Source organism: Mirounga angustirostris, unplaced genomic scaffold, assembly GCF_029215605.1.
Source record: "Mirounga angustirostris isolate CCGP_5_RB_7025 unplaced genomic scaffold, mMirAng1.0.hap1 SCAF_6, whole genome shotgun sequence".
NCBI lineage: Eukaryota > Metazoa > Chordata > Mammalia > Carnivora > Phocidae > Mirounga > Mirounga angustirostris.
Window position 1 is genome coordinate 130,105,900 of NW_026991714.1, and position 27,086 is coordinate 130,132,985.

Here is a 27,086-nt window from a genome sequence, read left to right on the forward strand (position 1 = left end):
TCTTATCAAGCCAATTATGAAATTTTGCACTTTTATAAATGGCATTAACTTTCCTTATTTTCAGCGTTTCAAACAATGTCAATAGATATGTTTATAGTTTTATGATCTTTCAAGAAGGTCAGTTGAATTTATCATCTTTAGTTCATAATCAGTGCTGCTAGTAATCCTTTACTGATTGCTTTGGATCTTTAAGAGAGAATAATATGTAGGGATAATTAAGCATCTGATTAACCTTTATATGGTGTGATGTCCCTTTCTGCACTGAGATTAAGCATGTTCTGTCCTTTCATTCTTTTTCACCGAGCTAACACCTACGCTATTGCATGTTGAAAGGAACTTTTTAACAGCTCTAATCTTTGACTTGTAGTCTGTCTGCTCACATAAATGCTTGCTGTGGAGAAAGTATTATTTCCCCACCTCCTGCATGCTTATACACTGTAGGTTATAAATGAAGTGGAGAAAGCACCCAAAGAGCTGAGAAAAGAGCTCATGAAACGCAGGAAAGAGGAGCTTGCACAAAACCAGCATGCTCAGGTAACAGCAGCAGCTTAATGCTACTAAAAACAGAAAGCAGCATTATTCTCGCAGCTCAGTAAACCATGGTTGAAAGGGCAAACTCCTGCTGTACTTACTATATGATGTTGACTTCTGCTCATACAAAGGTTCCCAGGGCATTCTTTATATAAAACTAAAATCACACTAATGGTGACATTTAAGTTGCTAATATGAAATTAAGTGGAAGGTTTGGAAAGCTGACTCCAGATGAAATGAACAAGTATGTTAATGTATAATCCACTGTATTCTTATTATAATCATATGGAAGCTTATATTTTTAAGTAGTCAGTGTTTGGTAGAAGACTTTATGACAAAATACAGAGGATGAGTGTATCGGCTTTGTGCATATGACAAGAATGCCTATTTAAGGGCGCCTGGGTGGCTCAGTTGGTTAAGCGACTGCCTTCGGCTCAGGTCATGATCCTGGAGTCCCTGGATCGAGTCCCGCATCGGGCTCCCTGCTCGGCGGGGAGTCTGCCTCTCCCTCTGACCCTCCCCCCTCTCATGTGCTCTCTCTCATTCTGTCTCAAATAAATAAATAAAATCTTTAAAAAAAAAAAAAAAGAATGCCTATTTAAAAGACCATTATTTTTATATAGTTGGAAGTTAAAAGAACAGTGGTAAATGGTAATGTTAAATGGAGATCTAATGTTTATTACTATTAACAACGTAAGTACCTTAAAACCAGATTTTGAATATTAAGTATGTTGTTTTTTTCTTTTTGATTCAGAATCCAGCAGTTAAAAAATACTGCCTGTATAAACTTGATTCTAGGTTATGATAAGGCTGGGCCTATTAAGATGGGTGAATTCTTTATAAAACTAGACAAGATAGTATTTTAAGCAGATTTTTCTAGAATTATCTCATATGACTCTGCAAGGTCATTTATACTAGGAATCATTTTTCTTTTAATTAAGTTTGCACTCAGTTTGGAAGCAGAGAGAAGCGAGCTCGATTTGTAGTTACATATGTCAAAGGAAGAAGAGACATGGATTATATGTTAATGACTGTTTTCCATTATCATTTTAATGTGGTTTTATGTGATTAAAAAGTGGTTCCCAAACTTTTACGGACCTGTGAAAAAAGATAGAAGAAACAAAAACCACTGGGGACCATGACAAATGGAATAACATTTAAAAAATTTTTTCTTTTTGTCCAGAGGATATTTTATTTTCAGAAGGATATTTTAAAGTGCTGTTTACTTGTCACCATCATTTTAAAGGAGAGAATATTTTAACACCATGAAAAATAAAGAAAATATTTTGGAATTTAAAATTTTAACAAAACTAGCTTATTTGAATAAATTGAGTACTTTTTTTTTTGGTTTGAGCCAGTGAAAAATTTTGTCTTGGCCTAGTGTGGGGATTACTAGTTAAAGTAAGGGGTGCCTGGGTGGCTCACATGGTTAAGTGTCTGCCTTCGGCTCAGGTCATGATCCCAGGGTCCTGGGATAGAGCCCTGTGTTGGGTTCTCTGCTCAGGGGGAAGCCGGCTTCTCTCTTGCTCTCTCTCTCTCTGTCAAATAAATAAAATCTTTAAAAATCTTAAAAAAAAAATAAAGTGATAATAGCAAACACAGCATTTACCATGTGTCAAGCACTATTCTGAGTACTTCACCTGCATGAACTCATTTAACTTCACAACATATGAGGGTAGTTACTCTTACTACCTCTGTTCTTCAGGGGAGGAAATGAGAGCACACGTGAACCACCACACTGTACTGCCTCTCATGTCTAAACTGTTATTTCTGTGTTTAATCTAAACTCCTGTCAGCTTAGTCCAGTGGTTGTTGGTCATGTTGTGAGTAATTGAAGAGGAAGTCCTTACTTGCCACACATCTAATTTTGGATAACTTGGATTTCAAACAAGAACAATAATGAGTTTTCCTCCTATAGAAATACAGACTTTTTAAATTCCAAAAGGTAATGTTTCAGATGCTAGAGTTGAAATTGAGAATTTAGTGTTGAAGGAGTTAGGTGATCCTATGCTTTAATAAAACTTTGTTGGTGGGGCGCCTGGGTGGCTCAGTCGGTTAAGCGTCTGCCTTCGGCTCAGGTCATGATCCCGGGTCCTGGGATCGAGCCCTTTGTCGGGCTCCCTGCTCGGTGGGAGGCCTGCTTCTCCCTCTCCCACTCCCCCTGCTTGTGTTCCCTCTCTTGCTGTGTCTCTCTCTCTCTCTGTTTCAAAAAATAAAATCTTCAAAAAAAAAAAAAACCTTTATTGGTGATTTTTCATAAAATTTTGGGAACTAGCCTATATTTTCAACTAAAGCTGAAAGCAATAGTAAATTTCTTTTTGTAAATTTAATGAAGAATTTAGTAATCTAACAAATTAAAAAGTATTTCTCTTTTGCTACTGCTTTTCGTGAAGGTGCTAAAACAGTAACTTTGCAGAGTCTATTTTAAACTTTTTGAGAATTTGTGAATAATAGTTATATAGTCATGGGGCCAGAATGTATTTGATCAACTAGTTCAGTGGTTTTTAAGCTGTACTCCCAGGAGCTCTTGAGTTTGGAAGAAGCACCTCGAGAATCCTTCAGAAAGAGAGGACTGTAGGGCTTTAGGGCCCTGCTTCTGCTTCATGTCACGCAGCACGATGTTTCATCTGTTTCATAAATTTTATGGTACATTTTTTAAAAGAGGATTTGACTGGTTTAAAAAGCAGCAATACAAACTAGAGTTCAGAAACCACTGATCTAGTTCAAAACCTTCCTTTTATAGATGAGAAAGAGACCTCTCTGTTAAGTAACTTGTTCTACACCTCCTGAAACTCAACATTTGTATAATTATTCTTTCCATTTACAAAAAGTCATCAGCTATATTCTCACCTGGGCGGTGCATTGTATTCTAATCCACAGGGTATCGCTCAGGTCATGATTCAGTCTTTTCAGTTGTCATCTTGTGCAGTCTTCAAGGCCCAGTTGCAGGACGTAAGTCTCACGTGTCTGTGGGAGGATGCCTTGCCTTCTCTTGTTTTATCTGCTTTTTCTTCAGCTCACATGTGCCTTTTCATTGTTCACTTCATTTGTTAAAATCTAGAAGATTGATGGATGATAATGTCAGTAATGACAATACAGTAATAACCTGAAACGAACTTTTTATAGTATAGTATTCTTCAAAGAGTTTTCACATTTGATTCACACTGCCACCACCCTAATACAGGGATGGAGTGTGTCCATTTTACAGGCAAGGAAATCAAGGCACAGAAGACTAAGTGGTCTACTTAAAGTCAAAAAAGACATTAATGGTAGAGCTGGAATTAGAATATTTATAATAGTGTTCTTTTTTCTGTCTACCCTCACCACAAATTTTGAGATTTTCATCTTTTTCAAGAAATACCTTCCCAGTAGTATTTTATAAGCTTTGCACATGTGAGAAATTGAATGCTGTGATTAGATTTTTATCTTTGTGTGAAGTGACATTTTGATTGCATTTATGTTTACATATATGTTTTAATTATGGATATGGTCAGAAAAGCCATATTAAAAGTAGTGATTGTAGTTCCATTTAACTCTAGTTTTCACTATTCAAATTGTCCATAATGAATAGTGAGTTGCTCTTCTCCTTGCTGTAGTTTTAAATTAAGTCTGGAATTCCAGGCTGTATTCTTTCTCACAGTTTCTATAGGGAAGTGACTAGCTTATTTAACTGTAATTTTTGTTTGTGATGTTTGATATACACAACTGGAGTAGATAGAATACAGCTTGATTTCAACTCCTCCCTTCCCCTCTCCTGAAATTAGACTTAACTTTTTTTTTTATTATTGGCAGCTGCTGGGCTCTATAGTTTTCTAAAAAGTAGGCAAAACATTAATTTTTTTTTAACGAGAGGGAGAAATTATGAATTACGATCACTTTTCTGATCATTACCATTTTTAGCTTTTCTTTTGAGTTAGAATCAAATTTTGTACAAATAGCCCAGTATATCATAAACCTTTCCTATAGTTTTCTAGAACCCAAAGTTGTATTTTTAATGTTTGTAGTTATCTGATTAATATGATAAAATTTCTCACCAGCATTTAAACTTGTACTTTGAAAGGGTGCTCATTTTACAGTTTATGTGTTCATTTAAAATTATTTGTTACTTTTAGTGATCAACTACATCTTTTTTTTTTTTTTTTTTTAGGGTAAATGTGATTTGTTCAATCTTTTTGGAATATAAGATCACTTTCCTTTTAGATCCTAAAAGTAATTTCTAATGAAAAATTCCAACGTGAATATATTGTACTTGGCTTTTGTTAGGAAACTTAATGAAATTTAGGAAATTTAATGAAAGCTCAATAATATTAAACTTTCATTTCTTTTGAGGTAATAAAATATATGAATTAGTATGTGAGGGACCTGGACCTTTCAGGTAAATTTTAGCTTTAATAAAGAAAATTATGGGGCGCCTGGGTGGCTCAGTCGTTAAGCGTCTGCCTTCGGCTCAGGTCATGATCCCAGGGTCCTGGGATTGAGCCCCGCATCGGGCTCCCCGCTCTGCGGGGAGTCTGCTTCTCCCTCTCCCACTCCCCCTACTTGTGTTCCCTCTCTTGCTGTGTCTCTCTCTGTCAAATAAATAAAAATCTTAAAAAAAAAAAATTATTTGAGGTACCTGGCTGGCTCAGTTGGAAGAGCGTGCAGCTCTTGATCTTGGGGTTGTGAATTTGAGCCCACGTTGGGTGTAGAGATTACTTAAATAAATGAATAAGTGAAGGAAGGAAGGAAGGAAAGAAAGAGAAAAAATTATTTGCACAGTATTTTTGACTATGTAATTATCCAGACTCTGCTTAATCATTTAAGTCTGTGACTCTGTAAGACAACTGCTGTCTTTGCTAACTCTCACTGTTGGAAGCACTTGCATACAGAAGCCTACCTTGACTCTTACTTATTAATCCTTATTTTACTTTCTGGACCAGCACATGCTAATTCTGCCTCCTTCTATATAATAGTCTCAGCTCTTCTTTTCCCCTTATGTATTAGCTGCTGCATACTTCTGTAGTTCTTTCCATTGCTCATTGTGTGGCATGGTTTCTAGACCCTGTATTCCAGCTTTTGGTTTTCTATGGTTTACTTTTGAACTTTTGAAAATGTGATACTAAGGGAAGGGGCCCACCGCTCTCTATATGGACAGACAAAACCAATTTGGAACTACTAGAAGCTCCTTAAAGGCAATACTGTCTTTTTTTAATTTTAGTAACCTCATAACTAGTACAGTATCCAACATTTACTAAGTACTTAGTAAAGGTTTTCTTTGAACCCAGCTCTTATCTTGCTTAATCTAGACATACATATATTATAGTAATATAACCAAGAATTGAATTGACAAGAAATTGCATTCACTTTTTTAGTGGCACTGGCTTATATTTACCCTTTTTAATTTTCACATAAATATATATTCACCCCCATCTTACACTTTTGCATTTGATTTGAGTCTAAATGTAATATTTATATTAAGAGTAATTAAATATTGGGCCCATTGTTTCTGTCGACACAGATATTTTTTAAAAGTCCTTTATGCAAATTAATGGTACAAATGTTGAACAAAAGAAAACCCTTTGATATAGCTGCAGATTATATTAAGTTTATTATACAAGTTTGCATATAGAAATTTTACATGAAGTTAGAGAAACAATGTAATTTTTATTATAGGTGATATTTACTGTAGGAAAATATAAAGCTTAAGCAACTTTCTTTGTTATAGTTGCTTACAAGATAGGCATGGAGATTTTGCATCTCTTTAAAACTCAAAAGGCCTTATTCTAAATAGTTGAAATTAAATATTCATTGTGGGTTTTTTTTTCTGTGATAAAGTTATGTAGGTGACTGTAGTCAATTCACAGTTGTATTTTATAGAGGTAATTCATTAGTCTTTCTGCTAGTGTATATTTGTATTTATGCTAAAGTACAAACTTTGACACAGATGAGACAGCAGTATTTATAGCTCCAGATTACTTTAACAGGACATCACGAATGATAAAACCTGATTCTCGCCTCCAGAGATATAGTAGTAAGGCAAGCACCTTGAGGAACACAGCTAGACTCACTCTTCATGTATTGAAAACCAGGCTGGTAGTGATCCAGATCCTGTCAGACTCTGCCCAAGGCACAAAGAATAGATCCAAATGGATCTTGGACTTTTATCTTCTCTAGGATGTGCAGGAGGAGGGATTATAGGTGGAGTGCTGCTTCAGTCCTAAAGCTCTAAATCCACACTCACATTGATCAGAATATCCGTTTTGCTAATCACAGACTGCTGTAACTGCCAAGAGGGATGGAGAGCCAAATGTTTACTGGCAAAACTTATTTTTCCGTATTATTTCAACATATTTCTTCAATTTGGATAGTATTTCTTCCTTCTGTAAATGTGTGATCTAGCACAAAGACCATAAGTCACTTTAACATTTCCTTACACAGTTATTGAAGGATTTTTTTTTTTTAAGCATAAATTTGGCACTTGGGCAAATAGTATGTATTCAATAAATATTTGTTGAATGAACGAGTGAATCCCAAACATGTTGGTAGAATTCTCTGATTATAAGGAATTTTATATATATATTTATAAAACGTAACTCACTTTACTCTTCTTAGTTCACATTTCTCTAGCAATGTACTATTTCTCATTGTCTACAAACTATTGTTATTTTTAGGCAAATACTAGATATAGAAACTATCTTTCTCTGTTAGTGTAGCCATGGTATTTCTTCCTAACTCTTTATTTCTTGGAAAAATAGAGATATTTAAAATTCTGATATGTGATTTACTTATTTGCTCTTTATTCTCTTTTTCCTAAAAGGCATTTCTTGTTTATTCTTGTTTTATCCACACCATAGTGTAATGAATTGTCAGTTTTTGAAGCTCTAAATTTGTTATTTTCCTAAAGCTGTTCATGTAATAAGGCATTTTAATTATGAGTGAATTGTAGTCTTTTGTGTGTATTTTTTTTTCCTCTGGTGGGCAGCAAAGTTTGAGAGCTTAATAAGGTTTATTGAGTGATAGTACAGAGCTCCTGAAGGGGGGGGGTACCTGAGGGGGTTACCTCTGTGTGTTGTTTTTAATAGTGAGTTTATTGTATTCTCGTACTTTTTTTTCTGGGCTTGAATTGAGTTACTAATACATTTATATTATATATGCTATATAATTGGTGATTTTTTTTTTAGAAACTTGGCTTAGAAATCTTGTTAACCACTAATATAGTCATATAGATAAATGGATGTTTCACTCAGTAGATGCTTATTAACTGATGGTTAACTGTGTCTAATAGGAACAGGAATTTGTTCAGAAGCAACAACAAGAATTAGATGGCTCTCTGAAAAAGATCATCCAACAGCAGAAGGCAGAGCTAGCCAATATTGAAAGAGAGTGCCTGAATAACAAACAGCAACTCATGAGAGGTATATGAAATTATGCAGCATATGTGTGTATATAAAATGGTACCTGAAGAACATTGCTGAGATATATGGATATATCTAATACCCATAATATCAAATAGTTGGAAATTATTTGAATGCTCTCCTTTGCTAGAGTGGTAGAAAGATAAAGTTGAGGTTAATAAGAGGAAAAACTATGTTAAATTTTAAGAACTTAAAATTTTAAAATTCTTTATAAAGTTAAATGCTGTAAGACATCGAATAAATGCCTTTATGACAGGAGAAGTAAACAAAAAAACATATAATTCTTAAAACATCTTTTTGTTCAGATGATGCTAGAACTTTACCTGAATAGTTTTGGTATACTCATTGTGCCTTATAATTGTTGGTATACTTAATGGCTACACAATGGAATGGGATTTTAAACACTTATTTTCCTTAATAAAAAGCTAAGATTTTTTTCTTTATCATTAAGATGATTAAAAGGAATTTTGGTGTTCGGGGTGGGACACTCTCTGTTTATAAGACATTAGAACAGAATGGTAAGTGGTGATGAATATTACCTGTGCACTGGTAGTATTTCATTTATAGTTCAGAATGTCATTGTGTGTATAAGTTAGTGTATATAGAACACTTTTAATGTAAATATTAAAATGAAGACCAAAGTACATGTGTAAAAAGAACACAGTGACGTTTTGAAAATTGCTTTCTTCTTCTAGCTCGAGAAGCTGCAATTTGGGAGCTTGAAGAACGACACTTACAAGAAAAACACCAGCTGCTCAAACAGCAACTTAAAGATCAGTATTTCATGCAAAGACATCAGCTACTTAAGCGTCATGAGAAGGTTAATGAAAGGAAAATTGGTTTACTTTTTGTTCAAGTTTATAGAGTTATTTCTGAAACTATTTCTTAGAGAATGAATTTTATATATATTTTTTTAACCCTAAAATTTATTTGGGAAGTTTGGAGTAATTAATTGTATCCTATCATGACTGCAAACTTCTTTCTGTGAATTTCATGGAAGGTGACTAGTACAGTGCTTTAAGTTCTCTTCTACATTATAATTTTCATCCTGTTTCTCAAAGGTAGCTATTGTGGCTCCATTTATGGTTCATATATCTTAAAAATGTGGACTCCCTGACTTAGTAAAAGAATTTTAATATAAGACTCATTATGGGCACCTGGGTGGCACAGTTGGTTGGGTGACCGATCCTGATCTCAGGTCTGTGGATGGTGATCTCGGTGTTGTGGGATCAAGCCCCATGTCGGGCTCCTGCACTCAGCGTGGAGTCTGCTTGAGATTCTTTCTCCCTCTCCCTCTGCCCCTCCCACTTGTGCTCTCTTTCTCTAATATAAATAGATAAATCTTAAAAAAAAAAAGATTCTTATTACTAAAAGCTATATTTTTATTATAAATTATATTTTGAGTAAAAGTTTGCTGGTTGATAATGCAACAAGGGAAAGAGCAATTTTGAGAAACAACAAAATGACATGTTTGAGCATACATGTGAGTACTGAGTATTAAATTATATCTACATCGGGGTGCCTGGGTGGCTCAGTTGGTTAAGTGACTGCCTTCAGCTCAAGTCATGATCCTGGAGTCCTGGGATCGAGTCCCACATCGGGCTCCCTGCTCAGCAGGCAGTCTGCTTCTCCCTCTGACCCTCCTCCCTCTCATGCTCTCTGTTTCTCATTCTTTCTCTCTCAAATAAATAAATAAAATCTTTAAAAAAATAATAAAAATAAAATAAATTATATCTACATCACTGGCCTCTGATACTTTCTTAGGAAACAGAACAAATGCAGCGTTACAATCAACGACTTATTGAGGAATTAAAAAACAGACAGACTCAAGAAAGAGCAAGACTGCCTAAGATTCAGCGCAGTGAAGCCAAGACTCGAATGGCCATGTTTAAGAAAAGCTTGAGAATTAACTCAACGGCTACACCAGATCAGGACCGTGACAAAATTAAACAGGTAAATAAGCCAGTTAATCTCTTCTTTTTTAGATTTAAAAAATGTGAATGTCCTTTAGAAATGTCACTTATTATGTTGTAAACATTTCAAGCCATCTTGGGCTTGTTGATGTTCTCTTTGGCTTTATGGGCTGGGGCTAGATATGTGGCATATACCAACTTAGTGTTCCTAGGTTGGTGGCCACAGAGGGCAAAGCCCTCCGCCCCATGCCCTACACCAGATCTTGGGCTAGACTGGTCCTAAGACCAGTCCTGGGAATTAGGTGACTTGGACAACTTTTGAAAAGCATAGGGCTTCACTTTGCTTCTATAGTCATAGGTCCCACACACAAATGAACGACGGTCACTAAGCAGATGGGAGGAACAAGGTTTTAATCAGAAGCACCCTCTCTCCCCACCGAAGCCATAATGTAGACTCCAGCTCAAGTCACAGTATATTATTATTACTTGCAACTTTAGTTTATTGTACTTTAAGTCTTGTTAAATTCCTTAATTACTCCTTTGGAAGATGCAGAAATTACATTGCTTGTTAACCATATTTTCTTTAATTTATAGTTTGCTGCTCAAGAAGAAAAGAGGCAGAAAAATGAGAGAATGGCTCAGCATCAGAAACACGAAAATCAAATGCGGGATCTTCAGTTGCAGTGTGAAGCCAACGTCCGCGAGTTGCATCAGCTGCAGGTCAGATACAGGATCATGAAAACTGAGCTTGTGGCAACGGGGCAGCATGAGTGGCTGGTTTGGGGAGAACAGTAGCTAACCAAAATAAACTGTACTTTACTCATGAAAATGCTGGGATTGAGAGGTTTTGTTTTCCGTATAGATCCAAATAAAGATCAGGTTAGTATCATAGGCACTTATTTAGCTTTTATATAACCATGGTTAATATAAACAGGCTAAATTATAGCCTAAGAAGTTGAATCTTTCAGAAGCAGTATTGAGTATTTTTAGTCTCTTTTGCGAAGAAAATGAACAAAATTTTCAAAATGAGGTAGATGGTTTTGTTATCAGATTCTGAATTTAAAATTTTATTTAGGGAGAAATAGTTCATTTTCTTCTAGGTGTTTGAAAAAAGTGATAAACTAAATATATGAGAATCTTTCTCCTAAGAAATTTAAAGGTTACTTTAGGGGGGACTGTTTTGGGGCCTTACCTAGAGTATGCAGCCCATCTATTATATAGCCTAAAATGTTTAAAATTTCAGAATAGTGTAAACATTATTATCCATTATACTATGGATAGTGTAAACATTATGGATACTCTACATATTTGCTTAATTTACTAGAGTAGAATAGTTCCTAATCCCACATTCTAGTACCAGTGGGTAAAATCCATATAAGGTGTCCTTTGAAGTGTCAATTTTATGAGCAAACCTTCTTAGAAAGGAAAAACAGGATCAAACTAATTCTATTTAAGTTCTTTTCATATGGTAGGTAAGAGATCTAGCTTCTAAACCTGCAGAAATGAAGCTATAACTCATTTGAGCCCTTGGTTTTCAGAGGAGAGCCTGAACCTCAGTAATAGTTTGATGTTTAGGGGTGCCTGGGTGGCTCAGTCGTTAAGTGTCTGCCTTTGGCTCAGGTCATGATCCCAGGGTCCTGGGATCGAGCCCTGCATCAGGCTCCCTGCTCAGCGGGAAGCCTGCTTCTCCCTCTGCCACTCCCCCTGCTTTTGTTTTCTCTCTCGCTATCTCTCTCTCTCTCAAAAAATAAATAAAATCTAAACCAAAAAAAAAATAGTTTGATGTTTAATGAATGCTTTATTATTGGAAGATAATTACATTTGTGAAAAATTGCTTAGTTGATCTGAAAATTTTTAATCCAAATTTTATTTTCAGAATGAAAAATGCCACCTATTGGTTGAGCATGAGACTCAGAAACTGAAGGAGTTGGATGAGGAACACAGCCAAGAATTAAAGGAATGGAGAGAGAAATTGAGACCCAGGAAAAAGGTAATTTTAAAAGCTTTAGATAAAATACATTTGTGTTCATCCATTTGTCCACCCAGTTATTGGCTGTTTAATATGTGGCAGGTACAGTGTCAGAGATAGGAAATAAGAGATGAAGAGACAAAGTCCCTCTCCCCCAAAGGTTCAGAATGTAGTGACAAGCAATTACAGTTCAGTAGGAACACTGCTGTGAGGGAGGTAAGGATAGGAGACAGGAGCACAGTGTTGAGGCCAAGGACGAGGAGTGCTTCAGTCTGCCTGGGAAGTTAGGGAGGCTTTACAGAGAAGATGCCTTATAAGCCAAGTGAGACTTCAGGATGAGTAACAGCTTGCTAGGCATACAGACAGGTTAGGGTGTGATGGGAAATGTAAGTACAGAGAAGAGAATGGGTGAAAATAATGTGTACAGGATTGCAAGTAGCTCCCTGCCATTGGGGCACTGGGGGAGTGTGCCTGTGTGTAGGCATTAAGGAGGGAGAGAGGGAAGGAAGGGAGGACAGCTTAGTCTGGACAAGTTGACAGGAGCCAGATTATAAGGCTCTCGTATGATAGTAAAATAGGAAAGTCTCCCTTCCCCCCATCTAGCTATCAGCCATCTTTCTATTTTGTACTTCCTTTTTGACTCCCTGCTGGCCTGGTCCAATTGGTCAACCACTTCAACTCTTTTTTTTTTTTTTCTATGACTATGTGATCCTCTCCCTTTGCTAGCTCTCAAACTCAAACCTTTATTTTCTCTTGGCCTTCCTGGATTGGATTGGAATTCAAAAGGTACAGAAGGGCCTTTTCCCGGTTTCTTTAACTCTTTGAAGTCTAGCTTTCACCTCAGACTCCCCAGTTGAACTCACTGACAGTATGAATTGCTAACAGCCAGATCCTATGGTATTATCTAACTGTTGTCATTAGAAATCTTGTTTCTTAAAATTCTCTTCTCAGGGCACCTGGGTGGCTCATTCGGTTGAGTGTCTGCCTTCGGCTCAGGTCATGATCTTGGGGTCCTGGGATTGAGCCCCACATCGGGCTTTCTCCTCAGTGGGGATCCTGCTTCTCCCTCTGCCACTCCCCCTGCTTGTGCTCTCTCTCACTCTCAAATAAATAAATAAATAAAATCTATAAAAAAAAATTCTCTTCTCATCCGACTTTTATGACCTAACTCTTCCTTCTCTGTGCTCTTTATCACTTTTCCTTTGTCTTCCAGTCACCTGAAACATTAGACATCTCACAGCTTTACACCCTTGATGATCCTGTGCCTAGTCATGGCTTCATCTGCTGCATATTTAAGGACAGTCCCAGCACTTGTACAGTAGGGGTTGTATAAAGTACAAATTCTGAAGTCCTACAGATCTGGGCTCAGATCTCAGTGCTGACATGATTAATTTTGTCACTTAACATTCCCAAGCCCAGTTTTACTCATTTGTAAAACAAAGATGACACTAGGTACCCAATTGGGGTTTTTAAGACCTAAAAGAAGTGATGTGTATCTATAGCACTTCCTAATACCTGAGCTGTAGTCAGGGTTCAGTGAGTAGTTACCATTGCTATTACTGTTTCTAGTTTTGTTATTATTGGTTCGTGCTTTAAGCACCCATTTCCCACCTGGATGTTCCATTCCTTCTTACTTCATTTGGGCCTTTGTTCCAACATCATCTCACCAAAGGTTCCTTTTTCTGATGATTATATATATATATAATAGCTTCCATACCCACCTCAGACATTCCCTATCCCATCACCTTTGTTTTCCTTCATAACATTCTTCACCACCAGACACAGTTGTTTATTGTCTGTCTTTTCCCACAAGAATGTATGCTCCTTGAAAGCAGGAGCGTTATCTCTCAGTTCACTGGTATATGTCAGCTTCTAGAATAGTTCCTGGCATATTGTAACGATCAATACATACCTATTGAATATTGACTAAAGATTGTAAGCTCAGTGGAGATAAAACTGAACTTCACAGCCTTTCTCCATCATCCCCATCTCACTTTGTTCCCCCCATGTGTCCCACCCACCATCAGTGTGCTTCCCGACATCCCTGTCCATCTAATTGACATCTAGTCTAACAACCTGAATTGTCTTTCATTTCTATCACATCCCATTTCAGTGAGATGACAAATAATTTTAACTCTCTTTTTATAATATTTCTCTTTCCCATTACTATCATTCTACTGCTTAAAAATGTTCAGTAATGTCCTAATGGGCCTTCTGATCTCAAGTTCCTTCTCCTTTCTTCCTGCTTGTCTGCCATCACCAGAGTATTTATATTCAGGAACATCTCTGGTACTGGCATTGTGGTGTTAATAAATCTTCAGTTCTATCAGAATAAAGTGGAAATGCCTCAGTTTGACTTTGTGGCTGTCATAGTGCCGTACATTGGCCACAGTCAGACTTTCTAGCAGTATCTCCCACAAGCCACTTTGTTCCCTGGTCATATTCTGATATTGGATATAATCACCATTACGCACACCACGTCTGTGGTTTCCTGCCTGTGTGCATTGTTTCAGCCCCCTCTGTCTGGCATGCCATCTGCATCCTGTCTATCAAATTCTTTTCTTTCCTTTAAGACTGAGCTCATGTTTCACCTCTTCTGAGAAACACTCCTGTATCTTTCAGTCCTCTGCTGTACTTTGTGCCTCTGCAGCATCCCTGAATCACTTGTCTGTAAAATCACTGATACAAGTGTTTATCCAGCACTTACTATATGCCATCTGTATTGTGGGGGTGTAAAGCTGAATCTGGTTTAGGGCTTACCTTCAAACAGCTTATAGTTCAGTGTGAAAGAAAAGACATGCACATCAAAAATGAAAATAAACAGAAAATGGAAAGTGCCATGTGGGAGAGAAAGGTAGTAGTTAATAATCGGTGTCATCTATTGAGTGCCTGGTAGGTGTTAAGTACATCATGATTTAATCCTCACGTAGCAACCCAGTGAGGTAGGTGATACTCTACCTATTTTATAACAGAAAAATGAGGTGATTCTGTAATAGAAGTTAAGTCATTGACCCAAGTTATACATTCGTATGGCTGAGCCAAAGGCTTCAATCTAGGGCTGTGCACAGCCTAATCTAACTGTTGAGCACTCTGGTCTTCCTTAGGATAGCATACAGAGAGAGCGTTTTGAGCAAATAGTTTTATTCTTGGCTGTCAGAGTAAATTCTGTTTGAAATACTAGCACATAATTTCTTTTTCCCTTCCTTTTTAAGACACTGGAAGAAGAGTTTGCCAGGAAACTGCAGGAACAGGAGGTGTTCTTTAAAATGACTGGGGAGTCTGAATGCCTTAACCCATCAACACAGAGCCGGATTTCCAAGTTCTATCCTATTCCTAGCTTGCATTCCACTGGGTCGTAACAATAGGAAACATTCTGTGATTGGGTTTGGCTTTTTAAATATGTCATTCTGTTCTCTTCATCTTCTGCCACAATCTATATCAGAGAGCTTATGAAGACAATCACCTGCCTCACCTTCTAGGTGTTTTGTTTGTTTATTTTGTTTGTTTGTTTAGCAAAGATGAAAGGAACCAAGACAGATGCTGGGCCATGTTGGCAAAGTGGCATCTTGCAGTAATTCCCTAAGGTGATTTTGTATATTAATCTTAAAAATTGTGTTCTTTAGACACTGTTACCTGAAAAACTGTTAGTATGATGTCTGAAGTTTTTTTTTTTTTTTTTAAAGCTGTTAGGCCACTGAGTATTAGTGAATATCTTTTTACCTGGCCTAACTTCTCAGTGATGCCTAAATTCTATAGCTGCAACTCTGCTGTAGAGAGTTGGAATAATTTCCTTTTGGTGAATCAGCTCTCAAGACAAAGCTCTGAGTTGCTCAAAATACCATATTGATTGAATAAATAAATCTATTTTGTCTTTAAATAGCAACAGACTCTTTTAAAAAAGAAACATTATTGAAATAATTTGTCTAATAACCTGTTTAGTCATGAGTTAATAAGGGTGCTAATTTTATTAAAATAGTGCCTAAAACACTAAATTTCAATTGAGTCTAAAGTAGGATTTCCTTTTTTGATTCAACAGGGACAAACATCCTTAGCATTAAGCATTATTGTGTTTTAAATCTTGCTACCATTTGATAGAGATTTTCATCCTAAAAATATGTTGTACAAAGTTGAAAAGATTTAAAAAAGTAGTTTTTAGATATTGAAATTGGAAATATAACACTCACCAAATTAAAAGAAGTATAGACTTAGGTTCCTAGCTTATTGCCTAAAATAATCCATGATCTGGTTCAGTGACCTCTCCCATCCTAGCACATTTTGTTCATTGAAAACTCTGCCTGAGGCCTGCAGGCTCTGTTATACTTATAAATGTATTTTCTGAAATTAATCTTAAAAGAGTCATTTGTTCAGAATACTTTTTAAAAAAGCATTTAAATAAAATATTTAGGCAATGTCAGAAATGACTTTGTTGTTGTTGAAAGTCATTTGTATTTTGGTTTTATTTAGTCCCATGTTTAAATTATTTACTTTGATTTGAGTGGGAAAAGCCTGAAACCTTTATCATGTGGTTGCTGATACATGTAATTATTAATGAAATGTTCACTCTTGGTCCCTCTTGTGACTCAGAATTCCAAGTCCTAGTCAGGTCATACAGTATTATGCAATGTACTTTGGTGGCTGAATAGATGGCCCATTTGTAAATGATGCTTGCTGTTTGCCATTTTCAACCTGTTCTCTTTTAAGAGTACTAAGTACCAAACTGTAGACGTTTCAGTTTTTAGTTATTTGACATTTGAGGCTGGCGAAAAATTTAAGTGTAATTTTGTGGGAACACTGATTCATATTAAGAAAATGTAAATATCTGTAGCACTTTCTTGCAGTTAATTTGAAAATTTTGAATGCAAACCTTATTTTGTCAGTGATTTAGGTGATCTGAAAATGCATGTGATTTTAATTTTGTAATTGTTTTGACAAGCATAATTTCTTGGACAACTCTGTAGGTAGCCTTAACTTCTGGCCAAGTTTGTTTTTTATATACATATATATACATATATATATATATATATATAAAATATATGGTTGTAAATTCATACACTTATCACATTGAATGTGTTACTGTATACAAAACTCTTAATGCTTTATTCTCAAATGCTGGGTTGAAAATGTTTTGAAAGCCTTTTAAAGTATATATCTTTATAAAGTAATATTCAGGATGATGATGGAAATTGTTTATATTGTTATGATAAAAATGACAGTATAATGTTACCCAATGTATTTAATGATTTATATACAGAGGGAGAGAGGAGGAAGGTTCTCATACCAATCTCTCCTTTGAAATTTTCAGTTCATTGGCTTTTATAAAAAAATTATTTCAGGTAGTGTACACTTTTTCAGGATCTTTTAAAGGATAATCCTGTGTCTTAGTTTGTGGCACATAATTAATTTGGTCTGAATATTTGATTCTTTTTATTCCTTTCAACTTGACATGAGAGCATTGAATAAAGAAAAGAGGCTCAGAGTAGAACGGTTGACACTCTGGTAAGTTTATTAGCAAATCTTGGAAAACCCTTAAAACTGCCTTTTGGATTCAGTGTTCATGCTGGAGTTCTCTTTCAAATATGACCATATTCATGTGGGGGCAGGACTGCAAACTGATACATGTGTAGAGGTGAAACATTCATTTTAATGTTTAAAGTTACACAAATCTTTTCAAAAAGTGTTTTGTTACAGAATATGCTGTTTTTACCCATCTCTGCTCACTTCTTTTGGGCCCTATATTCAAATAGATAATAGTGATCATTTGTTCTTTTTTTTTTTTTTTAATCTTGCATGAAGTGTAGGTGGGGAGTTGGGGAGGGGCACAGACTTCTTTGAAAGAGTACAATCGGATCCATTGCTGATGTGGTGGTTTTGTTGCTGTGGCAGAATGTGCTATGAAACACACAAAAGAAATTCTCCATGTGCGCCCGACAACATCCTCCCTCTTCTCCCCGCATGCTGTGAACACAGCACTCACTGCACTTCTGCAGGCCTAGCTCGCAGAGCTGGTCGCACCAGGTTGCCTTTCCTTGTCCTGTCAGTCGTAGTTGGGTGTGAATTGCTGAGTTAGCTGCTATTCTTTATGGAGTCACAATTAAGCTTTTTCCTACCCTTTTCAATGGGGAAGCTATGGGGGGTGGGGATAAAGAGAAAATTGAGAGTGCTTATACTTTGTTGAAAATATTAGAACTTTCCTGTGACAGGATACAGCAAATTGTAATTAAATATAAACCAGAACCAGAGCTACCTCTAAGTAGTGTTTCCTCAAGCACAAAGCTCTCAGGCATATGAGACCCTCTTTAATGGAGGGTCTCTGATTTCTTGAGCATCAGCGAGTTCAGAAGTGACTGTCTTTTGTACTCTTGTTAGTTCCCTGGTAACTACACACTTTCTCCCATTCCACACTGTGCTTACATGACAGAGACTCTTCTGAGAAGCCAAATTCTGTCCAAGATGAGTTCTAGATATTGTTGATTAAAGGAAAGCCTAGAACTGGGGTGGAAGAGGAGAGTTACTTACCAGTTCTGAGAGTCTGCCGATGAAATAAATCACTCTTTTTGGGGAGATGATCTTTTATAGGAAATGGGATATTTTAAATGCTTTTCTTGAAGGCACAACAGTTAATGCCTCCATTGTTGCTAGTCTGTGGCTGACGTGGTTTCAATATGGCTTTAAAATTTCTGCTAAGCTTGAGTAGAATGTTACACCAGTTTTAAATGTTGGCTGCAGCTTTTGGTGATTCTTTGCTGATTTTTGCAGTGTAATAACTTCATGAGCTAAATTTTCAGGAAGACTTGTTTCTGATTATGCCTCTTGTCTATTTGGGAGCAACATGTCTTTTCAATCATGGGATTGACAAATGAAAAATAAAGTTATTTCTTAATCTACTCTGAGAAGCAGTCTTTTATTTAGAATCTTTGATACTGGGTTGTCCTTCATGAGAACATTTTGCAGCATTTTTTGGTCCTCGTTTCATTTTTAACCCTCACAGTCCTCCAGGCCTTCGGACCCTTCCAGACTTGCCTGTGTTCCTACCTGACTCATCACCACACACAAGAATGTAGTTTTTACTGGTAACTCGGAGGGCGGTGTCTTTCAGCATACAAACCCCTCCTGTGGGTGGGGTATATAATTTAATATATATATTAAGTATATATATATATTACATATATGTATTATGTATGTAATATATATTAAAAATAGATATACTTTTAATTTTTCTTCCCTTGGGATGGATTATTTTTCTCACCAAACATTTCACTTAACCATATGACCTCACTTCTGCTAAAAATAACCTTTTCATCATTGGTATGTTCATGAAAGAGTCAGTAGACACTAGGCATCGTCATTTGGCAAGTGTTCAGCTTGGCTGGAGGGAGGCACAGTGTATCCTTTTCTAACCCAGGAGCATCACAACTATCAAGCTCATTCTTGACTTTTTTTTTTTTTTTTAAGTGAAACAGGCTCAGACCCATTGCCATCCAGCTGAGGATATGTCTCATGCCTGCCCATCCCCTTTCTGATTCTGTCCAGAGAAGGTAGCAGGTTTGGACTTTTATCCTAATTCAGTTGCGCATAGGACTCTGAAGACTCCGGATAGCTTGGAGAGGCAAATGTAGTAACTAAGGAACACTTGGATCAAGTCTGATTAATAAAGGTAAGAGCCATTAAAGGGGATCTGATACTTGAGCCCCTGAAGCTACTATTACAAAAATAACTTGATTCAGCTTTTAGGTTAAACACTTTAAAAGGTGTGATGCAGTCATTCATTTTACCCAAGAAGTTTTCATTACGTAGTGAAAAGTTTGAAATTCTGAAGGCCTTACGAACTCCTTGTTCAGAATTCCCATGATGATTCACAGCAGGTAGTGGTCAGGTTGTGAAACAGGAGGCCCGCGGACCACACAGAATGCTTGGTGCGCCCTTGGTGTTGCTGCTAGCAGTTCACCGAATGGTAGGTTTTTCCCAGGATCACATGTGCGGTACTCAGGAGAGCCCACCTGGAAAGTAAACTATCCAGACTTGCAGAAGGTAGACTGTAGATGCAACTCCTAACTTGAGAGGAAATCCTATTTGGGTTCCAAATGTTTGTCCCTTCTGGGCCAGTAGCTTCTTGCATCCCATAGTACTCCTTTCCACTTACTCTACTGGCACCAAGGTGCTAGGCTAATGGGGGTGTGGGGGGTGGAGGTGAGGGTAGGGTACTTGGGAAAACACTGCGTCATCACAGAACTTAATGACAGTAGTCTTTCTTTTTTGTGGTGGTGGTAGTGTGAAGAGTTCACAGCATATGGCTGACCCCAGCCTTCCCCCCTCTTACCTTTCCCTTTTTTGCCCTTTCTTTCCTTTTTCATTCTTGTCTCCATTTTTCATTCTCTCCTTGTCTGTCTCCCTCTCCCTGTCTTTTCCCACCTCTCTCTCTTCCTCTTTTTTCTTTCATTTTTCTTTTTCATTCCCTTCTGTCTCCTTCTTGTCTTTCCTTCTGTCCTATTTCCCTCTGCATCCCCCATTTCTTTCTTACTTTGTCTCCCTCCCCGTTCCTCCCTTTTTCTTTTTCATTCTTTCTCTCACTTTGGTTAGATGGATCACACTACACATAATATTAAGAAAAAACTTTAATTCTAAATTTTGCAATTGAAATGACCTTTCATCTAACATACATGTTTGTTTTAGATACTGAGAAGTGCTTAAAAACCAACTGTGCCCAGTCCCCCGTGCCATTTCCCAGCATCGAGTTTTCTATTTTCCCTCCTTCCCCACTGCCCTTCTTCTCCCCCTTGCTGTGGTCTAGTTCAGTAGAATACCTCTCTAAATGCTAGCATGCCCCGTAGAAACAGACCATAGGTACAATCAGACAGACTTTCTAAGCAAGTGAGAATAGGATATGTGGTGAGAAATGACTATTAGAAACCCTGTCACCACCTTCAGGGGAAGTGAATTAATTTTTTCAGTTGCAAGAATTGCTTCTTAGCCAAGTCCTTTCTATGACTAGAGAATGCAGAACCAACAGGGAGGAAGGAGCAGACAGCAGAGCCTTGCAGTGATAACCAGAACACACCCCATCCCTGTCTTCCCTTTTCTGGCTCATTTTTAGGCAAAGCTCAAGGATTCCTAAGCCAGCTTCTGTGTAACGGGCTGTCCTGGGTTGTGGCCGGAGCTGAGAGCTAAAGAAGCCAAGGGGCTCAGGGCGAGCCAGCCGAGCAGCCAGTCCTGTTCCACAGCCGTGGCTGCTGGAGCGTCACCCCGTGCAGGGGTTCAGGTTGTGTGGTTCGACTGGATGATACATGTATAGAGAGATTGTTCCAGACTAAAACAGGTGTTCTATTTAACTGTTTAGCTGTGCTGTGTCAGTAGGAAGTGAGCCTCCAGTTTCCGCCCTCTGGAGAGATTTTTGACATGAGCACCATAAGCCATGGCAAGAACAGCCAGAGGCTGTTCCTCCAAGCTCATGGCTTGACGGCGATGCTTCTCTTTCTCCGCCCCGCGTAGACTTGGTCACCTGGAAGTTAGAAGAGGAGGAGGAAGTTAAATACCTTGTGGCCTGTGGCCTTCAGCTTGGGCAATTATATAGCAACTGTGACAACTGCAAAACGGGCTTGAAAGATGAACTCTTTTGTAAGACTATCAATTTATTTAAATTGTTTACCCTATTTCATCACCGAGTGGTTCTCTTTTCCTGCACGCATTGGCAGTCTCTTTCCTTTTTCCCTAGCTGGTCGTTTCGTTGTTATGCAAATGATGTCAGTGGCAGCATCTGCCTTAATTTTTCAGGGAGTAAATTGCCTCCTACCCTGAGCGTCAGCCTCCCAGCACTGCAGAACCTGGCAGCCAAGGCTTACCTGTGTCTCCTTTTTCTCCTTTGTGCCCTTGAGGGCCGGGTGGCCCAGGCCGACCTGGTGGTCCTGCGGGGCCCCTTTCACCTGGGAGTACAGAGAGGGCTGTGCTCAGTCAAGTGGGAGCTTGGGGTCTGGAGAGGACACACACACCCCCCACCCCCAAGACAGCACTGGCAAGGGGGTGGCTTCCCAGCAAGAGGGCGTGGTTATATAGGATCCTGCTGGCTATTTCCCTGCCACCACTTACCTTTGGGTCCTGGGGCGCCCACCTCTCCTTTCTGCCCAGGGGGGCCTGGAATGGCTCCATAAGCTGCAGGGGGAGAAGACTGGCCTCAGACAAGAGGTTACTCTGGAGCTTGGGAGGCAAAGGGATTTGTTCAGAGAAGCACAGGAAGAGAGTGGTAGAGTTGGGACCCAAAACAGAGTTCAGAATTTATCAGCTTTTCAGCCTCTCAAGTGTTAATAACCCAAGGTTTTTTGGGAGACTGGTTTCTCGCATGTGAGACCGTGCAGCAAAGTGTCGGGAAAGCGACCAGGGAGCTGCCCTTACTTCGGAAAAAGTCCATGAGGTCCTCAGTCACGTTGCTGTAGGCAGAGAAGACCTTGCTGATGCCGGGGGGGCCCTGGGGCCCTGGCCGGCCCGGGGGGCCCTGGACTGTGTAGGCCATCCCTTGCAGCAGGCCCTGACCTGTGAAGCACCAGGGTGTGGGCACAGGCAGCAGAGTCCCCCAGCCCCCTCTTCACAGAACAGAGCCCTTGGATTGCCAGACACCCCACTAGATGAGGTGGCAGCAAGGGAGAAGCCCCGCCGGCTTCCTTTGTCAGCCTGCCCCCGACCCCCACACCGCCAACCGGCCCCGCGCCTCTGCCGCCGTGGCCTTTCATCAGAGGCTTGCTGACGGCAGAGCCGAGCTGAGAAGCTGCGGGGAGAGAGGAGCAAAGAGGAGCTGCACCCGAGGGCAGGCTGGGAACTCCCGCTTTCCCAGCTGGGCCATCCCTAACCTTTCTCTTTCTCTGGCCTCCCATTCAGCTGCCGGTGTGTCTTAACCAACAGCCCGCCCTCAGCCCCACGTGAAACCATCATTGTCATAAAGACCTCTCAGACCCACAGCTGGTTAGCTGGGGACGCAAAGTCCGAAGACCCCAACATGCCCTTTCCCTGCAACAGAGGCCCTGTCCTGACTGGGGCTCCTGAACTAGGCTGTGAATTGGGTCTGGGCCTCTTGCCTTCAGTCCCCGCCCATTTGATTCTAGAGGTGCTGTCCCCACAGCCTAGGCATTCTGAAAACGAGAGGGTGAATTTCTGGAGTCTATAATTTGAGCTGCTCACGGACTCCCCGCCTGCAACCTCCCCACAGCACCAAGGCCCAAGGGTCAGGACTTACGCTGCAAGCTCTCAGATACCCGAACAGCCAGCTCATTGTAGTCCAGACCTCCGGCGAAGCCAGCCCCGAACGGTCCACCTTCACCACCGTGCATACCGCCTTCTACCGCTCCCCCGTAGCCTCGGCCCAGGCCCATGTCCAGGCCAAAGGCCCCGCCTTCACCGAGGGAGCCTCCACTGGACCCTCCGATGCCCATGGAAGAGCTGTAGGAGGAGCTCCGACTGGCCGACTCGCTGTGAGAGGACCTGCTGCCCCGGCTGTAGGAGCCGTCCATGGACATGAGGCGGCTGTCCCCGGGTGGCCCCTGCGGCCCTGGAGGGCCTGGGGGGCCCACGATGAAGCTCCGCACATCCGGGCCTGCAGGAAGGAGGCTGCATTAGGTGGGGCTCAGGTCTGGGGATGGAGAGGCAGGGTGCGAACCTCAGGACACTTGCACTGGAGTAGGAGTGCCGGCAAGGAGGAACCTGGGCTCTCCCCGCTAGCAGGGCTCACATATTTGGCCGCCCGGGTTCCTTCAAGCACCAGCTGCCCTCTCAGAGGAGCAAGGTCTGGGAAGGGGGCACCTACTTGTGAGGTAGCTAATCAGTTCACTCCGGAAGCTGTCGCTGTTTTCGGCTGCATATGTTGCCAGAGCTCCCGAGACCCCGGGAGGCCCTCGAGGGCCTGGAGGACCAGGAGGGCCTGGAGGGCCGGGGATGGAGGACACACCGGCAGCTGAATGGGAGGCCAGAGAAAGAGAAAGGTTAGGGATGGCCCAGCTGGGAAAGCGGAGTTCCCAGCCTGCCCTCGGGTGCAGCTCCTCTTTGCAAGAAGGGGAGGAGGGAATACCGGGGGCCCAGCTCCTGGCATCACCCTGGAGGCACTACTCGGCTCCCAGTCCGGACCCTCACTCAGCCCAAATCCCATCCCCTTCCCCCGTTCTCCTGCCACAGGATCACACCCTGCTCAGGACTTCTCCAGCGGCTGCACTTGGGAGCACTGTCTCTCCCAACCAGTCCCCCTGTCATCGCTGAAAGCACCTCAAGAACAAGGGTGTTCCTCTCCAGGGCCTAGCCCTGTATGTCTTCAGGGGGACTGGGTGACTGGTCCAATAGTTTAACTCTCCATGGCTGCCCTGTGCCTTACTGTGCAGGTAAGAAGAGAGGTCCTCCAAGCTGATGCTGGACCACACGTTGCCTGGGATCCCTGGGGGCCCAGGGGGACCTGGGGGCCCAACGATGCCTCTGTATTCAGACCCTGAGACACCCAAAGAGCACGGAGTCAGTGGGGGCCCGGGTCAAGGGCCTTCTCCTTCCACCCCAAGCCACATGGGCAGATGGCCCCTGACCAGCCTTACCCTGAAGCAAGGAGAGTAGCTCTTCATAGGATGTTCCTGGCAAGCCGGGGGGTCCTGGGGGGCCAGGAAGCCCAATGCTGATTCCAGAGCCTGAGGAACAAAACCCCAAGTTGCGACAGACTGACACTGCATATGTGTATGCAAGTTGTGTGTTAACTCCATACAGGACAGTGCCCCAGACGCTCGTGCCCTCCCTGGCCAGGCTCAGCCACCTGTTCTGGGGCCATCGATGTGAATGGCTCTGAACACAGCTCACTCCCTCTGGGCTTGGTGCCACCTGGCAGGGGAGCATCGGGGGCCGGTGCAGGCAAGCTCAGCCCCCACCCCCTCCTCTGGGGCCCTGCTGACCCCCTGCCTGCAGTGGGCAGGCCAGGAGGGCAGACACTCACTGGACATGTAGCTGAGAATGCGGCTGCTCAGCTCGGCGTAGTCCAAAGACTGGAGGGTCCAATCTCCAATGAGATGCTGACGCAGATACTGTCTCACGTCGTCCCCTATGAGGACAGGATGCGCTGGAGTGGGCCCACCCAGGCCCCAGGGCTCCCGCACCACCATAGCTGGCCACAGTTAGGTCTGCCCCCACAGGCTGCCCCCACTCCAGGTTCTGGGTTCTCAGTCCACAGGGGGAATCAGCAAGCTTCCAGGTACCTAACAAGGCACCTGCCCGGTTACCTGGCCCTGGGGATGGGGAGATCTGCTGCCCCCTTTCCAGTGAGTCCGGACTCACAAGTGGCCGGGAAGGAGGAGGGGCGCCCCCTCCCTGCAGCCCTCACCGGGCTCAGATGGGGGACGAGCTGGGCCTCCAGAGCTCCCACCCTCCAGCCCGCCGCGGCCACTCACGCTTCAGCACAGCCACGATGTCCTCAGCAGAGATGGAGGTGGAGGAGCTGATGCTGTACCCCGAGGCTGTGGGGAAGGAAACCTTGTGTGACGTGCTTAGCAAGACCGAAGCAAGAGCCTCCCCACCGCTGCACCACCAGGACCCGGCTGGCCGTTCCCTTGCCGAAATGAGCGAACGGGGGTGTGAGGAGCTATTGTGAAGGCGTGAAAAAATAAAGGTGGTTTTGTGTTTGTTTTGTTTGGTAAGAAATGCAGTTTGTTGAGGCGCCTGGGTGGCTCAGTCGTTAAGCGTCTGCCTTCGGCTCAGGTCATGATCCCAGGGTCCTGGGATCGAGCCCCGCATCGGGCTCCCTGCTCAGTGGGAAGCCTGCTTCTCCCTCTCCCACTCCCCCTGCTTGTGTTCCCTCTCTCGCGCTCTCTCGCTCTTTGTCAAATAAATAAATAAAATCTTAAAAAAAAAAAAAGAAATGCAGTTTGTTTTCCAGAGTATGCTTTAGCCTAACTCCTGCCAGATCTCGCCCATCTCGCTCCCTTTTCACACCCTTAGGACACATCTGTCAATGGCAAGAAGGCTCGGTCAGCGTAGCTCTACAGTGTGGCCTCTGTTCTTAATCTGAGCAACGCCTTCTGGAAGCCAGAACCCAGTGGCTGGAGAGCCATGAGTCCAGAACTGAACTCCACATCCAGAAGGGCAAAGTAAGTGAGAATGCTCTGGAACAAAGTGATGGTGGGAGGAAGGGGTCATTAAGGGGTGGGGGGGGGGATGGCGAGGCTTACTCTGTAAGTAGCTCCCGACGCGGCTTGCCAGCTCTGAGTAGTCGAAAGTCTCCCCTGCGATGGTGGTGACAGGCCCTGGGGGACCAGGTGGTCCAGGGGGACCCTGAACTCCAGAGAGATAGGACCGAATGCTGTCGCCTGCCAACAAAGAAAGCAAAGTCAAGCCTGTCCCTGAGAGGGCATGTCCTCCCCCCAGAGATGCCTTCCCCACCACCTCCGTGGCCCAAGACGGGGCCAGCAGGGAGCCTAGACTCCTGGTTACAGACGGAAACTGAGGCCAAGGCCTGTGCCGGGTCAGGGGCTCCTCGAAGACCGGGGACCAACAAGGCTCTAGTCAGCCACCCATTTGACAAAGCTCTGTGCCCACATTCCTGCAAATCACACCCTCACATGTATGGGGGGTACGGGAGGAGGTCGGGGGTGTACACTCGTGTGACTGTGCGTGTGCGGGTGAGGACCAGCCTGTGTGGGGAGCCGCGAGAAGGTGGGTTCAGTGAGGGGCGTGCATGACACGCATCCTGGCTCCAGGGGTGGATTTCTGATCTAGGCCTGGCCTGCAGACCGCTGTCCCCTGCCGCACGCACTCACGCACACGCAAGCACAGCCCTCTGGCCCTGCCCGCCGCCTCCGGCTCCCACCCACTCCCAGAGCCTCCCCCACCGGCCCCCACTGGTACAGGCAATGGGATCTGTCCTGTTTATTTACATAAGGAGGAGGAGACTGGAGGCTTCCTGAAATAGCCGAGCTGCAGAAAGCACTGGAGATGCCAGAGCCAGAGCAGACACACGCACGCACGCACACATACATGCACACACACACACACACGCACACGCACACACACACAGACCCCATCACTCACTCTGCATGTACTCAGAGATGTACTGCTGGATCTCCCGGCCAGAGCTGCTGATGGAGCCCGGAGGCCCTGGGGGGCCCGGGGGACCCGGGGGGCCTGGCATGAACATGGTGCTCGACGACGATCCCCCTGCAGGAAGGAAAGCCTTCTGAGTCTACTAGGAGAAGCCCACCCGAGGGTCAAAGAAGGGCCCTGACACCTGCTTCCACAGCCCGAGGAGGAAGGGCCTTTCTTAGTGGGAGAAAGAAGATG

At 42.1% G+C, this 27,086-nt stretch overlaps 2 protein-coding genes across 4 annotated transcripts in view; one reads left to right on the plus strand and one right to left on the minus strand.

Moving 5' to 3' along the window:
* The window catches only part of SLK (STE20 like kinase), a 60,017-nt gene extending 41,325 nt beyond the window's left edge, over nucleotides 1–18,692 (plus strand). The window contains exons 13-19 of one of the 2 annotated variants that reach the window (XM_045878769.2): nucleotides 442–534; nucleotides 7,796–7,925; nucleotides 8,621–8,745; nucleotides 9,690–9,878; nucleotides 10,433–10,558; nucleotides 11,715–11,828; nucleotides 15,020–18,692. In XM_045878769.2, coding sequence (XP_045734725.1) covers nucleotides 442–534; nucleotides 7,796–7,925; nucleotides 8,621–8,745; nucleotides 9,690–9,878; nucleotides 10,433–10,558; nucleotides 11,715–11,828; nucleotides 15,020–15,166 — 924 coding nt within the window. In that variant the 3' untranslated portion in view covers nucleotides 15,167–18,692. The remainder of the gene's footprint in view (nucleotides 1–441; nucleotides 535–7,795; nucleotides 7,926–8,620; nucleotides 8,746–9,689; nucleotides 9,879–10,432; nucleotides 10,559–11,714; nucleotides 11,829–15,019) is intronic. The other variant, XM_045878768.2, reaches the window with a different exon arrangement.
* A 1,712-nt stretch (nucleotides 18,693–20,404) lies between these two features.
* Nucleotides 20,405–27,086, minus strand: part of COL17A1 (collagen type XVII alpha 1 chain) — a 51,171-nt gene continuing 44,489 nt past the window's right edge. For both annotated transcript variants that reach the window (XM_064595244.1, XM_064595243.1), the window contains 12 exons: nucleotides 26,838–26,963; nucleotides 25,979–26,116; nucleotides 25,202–25,267; nucleotides 24,751–24,855; nucleotides 24,362–24,451; nucleotides 24,151–24,261; nucleotides 23,593–23,739; nucleotides 23,026–23,382; nucleotides 22,191–22,328; nucleotides 21,888–21,950; nucleotides 21,644–21,724; nucleotides 20,405–21,303 (listed from right to left, as the gene is read on the minus strand). In XM_064595244.1, coding sequence (XP_064451314.1) covers nucleotides 21,251–21,303; nucleotides 21,644–21,724; nucleotides 21,888–21,950; nucleotides 22,191–22,328; nucleotides 23,026–23,382; nucleotides 23,593–23,739; nucleotides 24,151–24,261; nucleotides 24,362–24,451; nucleotides 24,751–24,855; nucleotides 25,202–25,267; nucleotides 25,979–26,116; nucleotides 26,838–26,963 — 1,475 coding nt within the window. In that variant the 3' untranslated portion in view covers nucleotides 20,405–21,250. The remainder of the gene's footprint in view (nucleotides 21,304–21,643; nucleotides 21,725–21,887; nucleotides 21,951–22,190; nucleotides 22,329–23,025; nucleotides 23,383–23,592; nucleotides 23,740–24,150; nucleotides 24,262–24,361; nucleotides 24,452–24,750; nucleotides 24,856–25,201; nucleotides 25,268–25,978; nucleotides 26,117–26,837; nucleotides 26,964–27,086) is intronic.